This window comes from Rhinatrema bivittatum, chromosome 6 (assembly GCF_901001135.1).
Source record: "Rhinatrema bivittatum chromosome 6, aRhiBiv1.1, whole genome shotgun sequence".
Classification (NCBI taxonomy): Eukaryota; Metazoa; Chordata; class Amphibia; order Gymnophiona; family Rhinatrematidae; genus Rhinatrema; species Rhinatrema bivittatum.
In genome coordinates this window covers 270460515-270469996 of record NC_042620.1, presented here as the reverse complement: position 1 = coordinate 270469996, position 9482 = coordinate 270460515, and the positions used below count along the sequence as shown (strand labels likewise).

The window sequence follows — 9482 nt, the reverse complement described above, 5'->3', positions numbered from 1 at the left end:
TCAGAATACTGCAGGTAGGGTTCTTATTTGGGGGGGGGGGGGGCGGCGGGGGTGAAGCCAGAGATCATGTGACTCTCATGTTGAAGGAATTATCTGGAGCATCAAGTTTAAAATTCAGTTTGTCTACAGATGTTTGAATTTGTCTTCCCTTTTATATTTGCAGGAACTGTTCTCTTCGTACAGGCTTTCAAGAACTTTGAGGTAGATTTTAAAAAAACTAAGCCCACGCGTACTTTTGTTTGCACACCTGGCGCAAACAAGAGTACGCCGGATTTTAATAGATATGCGCGTAGCAGCGCATATCTTTTAAAATCCGGGGCCAGTGCGCGCAAGGCTGCGCAAAATCGGCAGCCTGCGTGCGCCGAGCCGCGCAGCCTGCCTCCGTTTCCTCCGAGGCCGCTCCGAAATCGGAGCGGCCTCGGAGGGAACTTTCCTTCCACCCCCCCGCACCTTCCCCTCCCTTCCCCTACCTAATCCACCCCCCCATCCCTATCTAACCCCCCCCCCCACCTTTGTTTGAAAAGTTACGCCTGCCCAAGGCAGGTGTAACTTGTGCGCACCGGGCCGGCTGCCGGCGCGCCATGTTCCGGTCCGGGGGCTGGTCCGGAGGCCACGGCCACGCCCCGGAACTCCCCTGGGCCGGAACCACGGCCGCGGCCCCGCCTCTGGAACGCCCCCGATGAGTAGGTGGCTGCTGGGTCGCCCCTGAACCTGTGGCACCCTAGGCGATCGCCTAGTGCTTCCACCAGCCCTATCCTGCTCGTGCTGCAGGGCTCGTCACTGCGAAACAGCCACGTGGTGCCCCCAATGGAGCAGAGGAGGCCACGTGATCAGCTAGACCGGCCCACCAGTCCCCCTATCCCCCAATAGGCCAATCCACCCCTGGATCCCGCGATGGCCTTGCAGGTCCAAATTGGGTGGGCAGCTGCCCACCCTTGGCTACACCCGTGGCTACACCTCTGACTTCTGGTGATTTCTCTTGTGAAAAAAATCAGGGACCAGGCTGTTATTCCTGCGCTGAAATCCCAGTGGGGAAGGGGGATCCAAAAAACCTCCCCACTCCTCTGTAGCTCCAAAAAAAAAACCACTTTAAGTCTTAATCTGGATACCTTCTCTGCCCTCACTGTCTCTTGCAGCAGGATCCATCACTGGTGCTTGCCTACCTAGGGGCTGATGCAAAAAGAAAAAGCGCTGAAAGCGGGTGCTGAATACTCAGCGCCCGCTCTCCTAATGTGCCCCTAGGCACCTCTCCTATGCAATATTTAAATTAGGGGTCACATTGTCAAGGAGGCGCTAGGGTCGATTGTGTGCCCCTAGTGCCTCCTTGACAACTGGCGCCCGCAGATTTATCCGCGTCCATTTTCCCAATCGATGCACAGCCACGGGTTTTGGAAATGGACGCTGGTGAACTGAGCGTCCGTTTCTCGAACTTGACCACCAGCACTTAAAAACATTTTTTTTTAAATATTTCCTTCCTCCAACTTAATATCGCCATGATATAGTCAGAGGATGTACAGAAAAGCAGTATTTTCTGCTTTTCTATACAACTTTTTGGGGTGCTCAGAAATTAACCCCTGCTCTGGGCAGGGGTTAATTTCTGCACGCAAAAATGTGCATATTGGACGCACATTTTTTTTTTTGCATTGGGAGTGAATAACTAATAGCCTCATCCACATGCATTTGCATGTGATGAGCGTTATTAGTTTCCTGGCGCATTGGATGCGCATTGTGGAGGCGCTAATCCCCTTATAGCATAAGGGGCTGTGCACACGCCTACACAACCCGTGTCCAACTGCATGTTAAACAGTGCCCTGAGCATACTGTATTGCTTCAGCCCCCTAGTGAGTACAGCAGGCTCACAGGTCTTTGGTCCCCTGATACCCAAAGGGTATCAGGCTTTAAAAGTCTATCTCACTGTAAATTATAAGAAGGAGCCTCTGGCAGGGAGTGCACGTGAGCTGTGTCTTTCAAAAGAAAACTCCTTTGGGCAAAGCCAGGAGGCTCTACCAGAGTGTGGATGAATGATGGGTTGTTGGGTTCAATTAGGTTGGAAGGTCTTTGGATTATTTATTTATTGCTATTTTTTACAATTTATGTGGGATCAGTGAGGAAGCGAGTTTTATAGTGATTTTAATTTTATTGTAATTGCTTTGTGTTGTTGATAAAAGTGGATAATCAAGTCTAAATACATAAATACAACTTGTGATCAAAATATTTCACTCTGAGACACGTCGGGCATTTTGTTGTCTAAAGTCACAGACTCTATCTCCCAATCAAGAGAAGCAATCATAGGGCAGAAGTCCCCTGTCCAAAAAAAAAAAACCTCCCCAAAACTGGACACAATATTCTAGTCTTTTTTCAAAAAGCATGACTGTATTAAGATTGCATCAGATAGATAAGTCACTGGCTAAAACCACCGGCGAGAGTTTGTGATTCAGAATGTACTTAATGGGTTAATAAGACCCACGGATCATGAATCACTCTGCCTTTTTTTTTTTTTTTTTGTTTTGTTTTGTATCTATCCTTGGAGGTAAATGCACATGAAATATAACCACAGACGTGTGCGTCATGTGACACAGCTATGTTTTCTCCACCCTTCCTATGGTTTTTGAAGAACTGGTTTTAAACCGTGTCATCACCATCACCTGCAAGTAACTACGTGGTTTCTGAGTTTCTTCTCTCCTTTCTCTGTGTTGAGTCTCGATGGCTATGATTTACAGTAGAATGGGACAGATTGATGGGACCGCTTCATCAGCTATGTGGAGGTGTACATGATGTTGAGCATTGCACTGGCCATAGTACTGTTTTCTATTGATCAGGTCCTAGTACTGGGTAAGTCTGCCTCAAATTGTTCTAAACGTGATCTATTAGGTTCATAGCTGCATAGCTTTTTTTTTTTTTTTTTAAACTTCACTTTATTGTACTTTCAGTAGGAAGTTGTCAGTATTTGTCTGCAGAGTTGAGGAGCACTGGGGCTACTCTTTGATAAAGGAAGTAGTTGTGAATAATCCACGATGTTTATGGAGGCGATTCTAAACTGCATATGTTGCAGCAAATTTTTTTAAAGGGAATCCAACCGTGTTGTTTCCCTTTGAAAATTAACATTTGTAAAGTGTGTGTATTATAAATCCCCACAAACTTTGCAGCTGTATTTTGGGCAGCGACCTAGCAGGGGCAAAATAGCGTGTGTACAATTTGTAAACCACATGTCTGCACACCCCATACTTGAGCACACCCCTGGGCTGAAAGTATGCGCATGGTGAAAGCCTTGGGTACTTTGAGCTGAGCAGAGGAGGTCAGTTTTCGGCCAGGGCATTTGACTCGGGTAAATGGCTTTGAAATGTGACCTCAAAGTATCTCTGTGGATGTTGGATGCAACAGTAAATTTTAGAACTAGGGAGCATGATGGAGATTTTTTTGTGATGACCGAGTAGGTGGGCTCTGCCTACGAATGGCCTGAATCTGCAGAGCAGCAAGGTATTGGGAATGTCATATACCAAGAGGCTGGGGGAGGGTGCCATGCTGCCCTTTTGAGACAGTCTGCAAGACTGTGAGCACACGAGCCTGAAAGGATGGAGGTATCAAAAGCAATCCTTGCCTGAGGCAACATTTTGTTGAGCAACTGCCCTTCTGGTCACTGGTAAGAAAGTCAGGAGAAGAGATGGCATAAAATGAAAGTGTATGTGTGTGTGTGTGTATATATATATATATATATATATATATATATATATATATATATATATATATATAAAATATGTGTGTGTGTGTTGGGGAAGGTAGCATTTATTTATTTAAAACATTTCTATTTGCTTTTATTTGATAATGGAAAAGCAGAATATTAAATTTGATAAAGTAAACTAAAATTGTTCAAAGTAGATTACAAGATAATGTTAAATATGGATATAGTAGCAATAGGTCAAGACATACAATAAATTCAAATTAATTAATACAATAAATTAAAATTAAGGTAAAAAAATTAAAATGAGCAAAGAATTAAAATATACCCAGAAACCATCAGGCCCTCCTAACAAGGAATTTATTAAAATGAGTTTTCAGTTTCTTCCTAAATTATAACAAACCTGTTTTCTGTCTCAAGGCTGAAGGTAATGCATTCCAAGTTTGTAGGCAGGTAAAAGAAAAGGCATGACTCTGAGTTGTCTGTTAAAAATAATCTTTAAGAGAAGGGTGAGCTGATGTTTATCAGCAGCACAATCAGGAGCAAAGAAAGTTAATAATGATTTTAGGCACGCATGATCCTCATTCTGAAATTCTTTAAATATTAAAATAAGAAGCTTAAACTTAGCGTGCAAGGCGACGGGGAGCCAGAGCAATTCAGTCAGTCTGGGGATGGGGGGGTGGGGGGTCACGTGTTCGTATTTTCTAGAACCAGTAATAAATCGTGCCGCAGAGTTCTGAACTACTTGTAGGACCTTTAATTATTTTTTTTTTTTGGGGGGGGGGAGGGCAAAATAAATTACATTGCAGTCATTTAATGAAGTTAGAAGAAAAACTTGGACAACTGGTCTGAAATCTTCTGTGCATAAAATATATCAGAGGCACCAAAGTTTAAAAAAGGCAGCTTTTAAAACTGGCTTTAATTGTTATTAATGGTTATTAATGGTTATTGTCTTTAATGGCTTTAATGGTTATTGTCTAGAAGGATATCCAGGTGACAAACTTCGGCTAAACATGAGAAAACCTGCCCTTTAAATTGTACTGCTCTCGACCTTCGAGGGTAAGGAATAGACTAATACCCAAAAAATCTGTCTTGGATGAATTTCAAAGAAGCTTATTAGTGGCCATCAGGGGGTCCACACCATTTAGACGAGACAACATCTTTAATGTGATCTATGAAAACGTTTCTGTGGGAAGGTATGTCATTGCATATAGTTTGTAGTATCCCATGAGATGCAATAAGATTTTGAAGTGGGAGCAGGTACAGATTAAATAATATCATGGATAGGGCTGATCCTTCTGCGACACCAGTGGTAATTATTTGTACAGAAGAGAGAAAATCTCCTTCACTCTGACCTGCTGAGTGTGGAAGGATCAAAAAGAATTCACTTTAAAAACAGTGCCACTAACTCCAGTCTCTACTAGCCTAGTTAAATAATCTCGTGGCTAAGGGTATCAAAGGCAAACAACATACTAAGAATGCTAGTAGAGCTGCCCTGCCTTTGTCCACTTCGTGCGAAAGAATATAAGCAACTGATGTTAGTAAGGTCTTTGTGCTATGGTTTGACCTGAACCCCCATTGATGGGAGTCTAAGATATTGTTATTGCCTATAAAATCCTGAAGCTAAGTATACATTTTTCTGTAATGTGTTAAACTTAAGAAATATTTGAGATAGGCCTATAGTTCCCTGGCTCAAAGGGTCCAAAGCTACTTTTAAAATACTTTTTTCGATAAAACTCAATAACATATCTTCTGATAGAGAGACGTTAACAATCCCCTTATATAGCTTCTGAAAAGACTTAGGGCCCTGGATGAGCCAGAATAAGCAAGAATGTTAGATACATCCTGTTGTTTTATGGAAATTAACATTTCTTCTATGTCTTTATTAGTCACCCTATAAATAGAGCGCCATCTGTACCTTCTAACGAAGGGCTAATGGTAGGGCACATGATAGGGGCAAAGGCCAGTCAATGCCATTTTGAAAGATGGTGTCTATCGGCCTGGATCCAGGGGGCACTTTGGGCTGTCACTGTCCCCTTTGAGGTAGGGGAGGTACAAGGACTTTCTGGACCACCAGGAGGCAGTGGGGGACCCCAGTAGACACCAGGGATTGGGGGGAGGGGTGTCTTTGGTAGGGAGAGGAGGAATTTTGTTCAAAGAGGAGGAATTTGGGAAGGAGGCGGGGCATCACCTTGCGAGTAATTTTTCTATTTTTAAACTTTGGTTAGGCTGCTCTGCCTTTAGTGACAGCGGGTGGGGGGATTTTGAAACTTTGCGGGAGGAATTACTTTTGGGCCGTGTTTCCCTTTAAGAGGCATTTCAGGGACATCGGGATTCGCATTAGCATCCCAATATCCCTGGAAAAAAATAAATACAACTCCTTGAAATGCGATAAAATAATGCAGCTGTTTTTTTTTTTTGGAAGGCAGCCCCATTATTTTATTTGCATTAGATTGGCTAGGCATTAGCTGCTCTGCATGCTTTAGTTACTTGTATGCATGCAAATACATGCAAAACAACTAATTTCAATAAAGGGTGGAATTAAAAAAAAAAAACGTGCAATATCATGAATATTGTGCGGTATCGGTGCAATATAGGCTATATTGCATAATAAACAGCATTTATTGTGCGATTAACACTGTTTTGCACGTTCTAGTCTTATTGCAGTTTGGTAAATCCAGAGCAATCTAGCCACATTAAAAGAGGTGAACCCATCTAGATTGCTTTGTTTGAAAAGTTCTGCCCTCAGAGTGGCTAAAAGTTCAGCCTTCCACAATGTGTATACACTTAGCCAGATTATGAGGAGTTATTCCTGGGACTGGATTTAGATTGAGGAAGAAAATCAATGCACATACATGACAGTTTAAAAGTTCATGTGCCATTTTACCCCTCTTGGCTGCCTACCCAAAATAGTAGGTGCAAAGCTTGCGGACAGTGTTAGCAAATTGCATTACGCTAATTTCCAAAGAGTCGCTCCCGGGACCCCCACTGGACCACCAGGTACCTGTAAAAAGTTTTTTAGGGGGGGTTGGGAGGGTGGGGGAAGCTAAGGGATTAGTTTTAAAGGGTTGGGGTGGGTTTAGGGGTTATTTTTGTGTGCCGTTTTTCCCACCCTCCCCCAAAACGATAAGAGAACCCCCACGAACAATATCGTGGGGTTTTCCTATCGTTGACGATTTTGAAAATATCGACGATATTTTCAGTTGTCCGAAGCCCGATTCACATCCCTAATACATAGGAAATAATCCTTGCTCTATAGAGTTTACAATCTAATCAAGACAAACATACAAACTGAGAGACTTGGGGAGTTTCATATAATAAGATAATGGTTAAAATTAATGAGGCTGAAGGCAGACATTCAGGCTTAAGATCTAAAAACAGCCTCAAGAAAGTGGGTTTTTAGATGGGATTTAAACAAAGTAAGAGAAGGAGCATGATGCACCAGCTCAGGAAGTCTTACTCCTGGGGGAATTCTGTGCAAACAAATTTAAAATTCTGCGCACAAAAACTTAAAATTCTGCAAACTTTATATTGGTCAAAATAACACAATTTACATGACAGTCTTTAAGTAATTACATTTTAAATTAATACAGAAAAAAGTTATTACTTAAAGATGCAGAATTTTAAATATTTTGAACAGAATTTCCCTAGAAATTCACTGTAAGAGTGTCCCTTCCATTCGCTCTCCCCTTCCATTTGCTCTCCCTACTCCCCTGGCCACTTTGCCCTCTCAGGCCCCAACTGTTTTAGATCTAATTCTCAGTGGAGCACAGGACTTGGTGAGAGAGGTAACGGTGGTGGGGCCGCTTGGCAATAGTGATCATAATATGATCAAATTTGATTTAATGACTGGAAGAGGAACAGTGTGCAAATCCAAGGCTCTCGTGCTAAACTTTCAAAAGGGAAACTTTGATAAAATGAGAAAAATTGTTAGAAAAAAACTGAAAGGAGCAGCTACAAAAGTAAAAAATGTCCAAGAGGCGTGGTCATTGTTAAAAAACACCATTCTAGAAGCACAGTCCAGATGTATTCCACACATTAAGAAAGGTGGAAAGAAGGCAAAACGATTACCGGCATGGTTAAAAGGGGAGGTGAAAGAAGCTGTTTTAGCCAAAAGATCTTCATTCAAAAATTGGAAGAAGGATCCAACAGAAGAAAATAGGATAAAGCATAAATGTTGGCAAATTAAATGTAAGGCATTGATAAGACAGGCTAAGAGAGAATTTGAAAAGAAGTTGGCTGTACAGGCAAAAACTCACAGTAAAAACTTTTTAAAATATATCCGAAGCAGAAAGCCTGTGAGGGAGTCAGTTGGACCGTTAGATGATCGAGGGGTTAAAGGGGCACTTAGAGAAGATAAGGCCATCGCGGAAAGATTAAATGATTTCTTTGCTTCGGTGTTTACTGAAGAGGATGTTGCGGAGGTACCCGTAATGGAGAAGGTTTTCATGGGTAATGATTCAGATGGACTGAATCAAATCACGGTGAACCTAGAAGATGTGGTAGGCCTGATTGACAAACTGAAGAGTAGTAAATCACCTGGACTGGATGGTATACACCCCAAAGTTCTGAAGGAACTAAAAAATGAAATTTCAGACCTATTAGTAAAAATTTGTAACCTATCATTAAAATCATCCATTGTACCTGAAGACTGGAGGATAGCTAATGTAACCCCAATATTTAAAAAGGGCTCCAGGGGCGATCCGGGAAACTACAGACCAGTTAGCCTGACTTCAGTGCCAGGAAAAATAGTGGAAAGTGTTCTAAACATCAAAATCACAGAACATATAGAAAGACATGTTTTAATGGAACAAAGTCAGCATGGCTTTACCCAGGGCAACTCTTGCCTCACAAATCTGCTTCACTTTTTTGAAGGAGTTAATAAATATGTGGATAAAGGTGAACTGGTAGATATAGTATACTTGGATTTTCACAAGGCGTTTGACAAAGTTCCTCATGAGAGGCTTCTAGGAAAAGTAAAAAGTCATGGGATAGGTGGCGATGTCCTTTCGTGGATTGCAAACTGGCTAAAAGACAGGAAACAGAGAGTAGGATTAAATGGACAATTTTCTCAATGGAAAGGAGTGGACAGTGGAGTGCCTCAAGGATCTGTATTGGGACCCTTACTTTTCAATATATTTATAAATGATCTGGAAAGAAATACGACGAGTGAGATAATCAAATTTGCAGATGACACAAAATTGTTCAGAGTAGTTAAATCACAAGCAGATTGTGATAAATTGCAGGAAGACCTTGTGAGACTGGAAAATTGGGCATCCAAATGGCAGATGAAATTTAATGTGGATAAGTGCAAGGTGATGCATATAGGGAAAAATAACCCATGCTATAATTACACAATGTTGGGTTCCATATTAGGTGCTACAACCCAAGAAAGAGATCTAGGCGTCATAGTGGATAACACATTGAAATCGTCGGTTCAGTGTGCTGCGGCAGTCAAAAAAGCAAACAATGTTGGGAATTATTAGAAAGGGAATGGTGAATAAAACGGAAAATGTCATAATGCCTCTGTATCGCTCCATGGTGAGACCGCACCTTGAATACTGTGTAGGGATGTGAATCGTTTTTCAACGATTAAAATTATCGTCCGATAATGTTTATATCGTCTTAAATCGTTATAGAACACGATACAATAGAAATTCTAACGATTTATCGTTAAAAATCGTTAAATCGTGTTAGTGCGCACTAACTCGAGTTAGTGCGCACTAACTCCCCGTTAGTGCGCACTAACTCGATTTAGTGCGCACTAACTGAAAATGATACAAATAAACACTTTCCAGGTCACTGA

The 9482-nt window shown here is 41.9% G+C and overlaps 1 protein-coding gene across 1 annotated transcript in view; it reads left to right on the top strand.

The window, feature by feature from the left end:
• Window positions 1–2650: 2650 nt before the first annotated feature.
• LOC115094284 (interleukin-20 receptor subunit alpha-like) overlaps window positions 2651–9482 on the top strand; it is a 36803-nt gene continuing 29971 nt past the window's right edge. Inside the window, exon 1 of the mRNA XM_029607186.1 lies at window positions 2651–2832. Within this exon, the coding sequence (XP_029463046.1) occupies window positions 2772–2832 (61 nt within the window). The 5' untranslated portion in view covers window positions 2651–2771. The remainder of the gene's footprint in view (window positions 2833–9482) is intronic.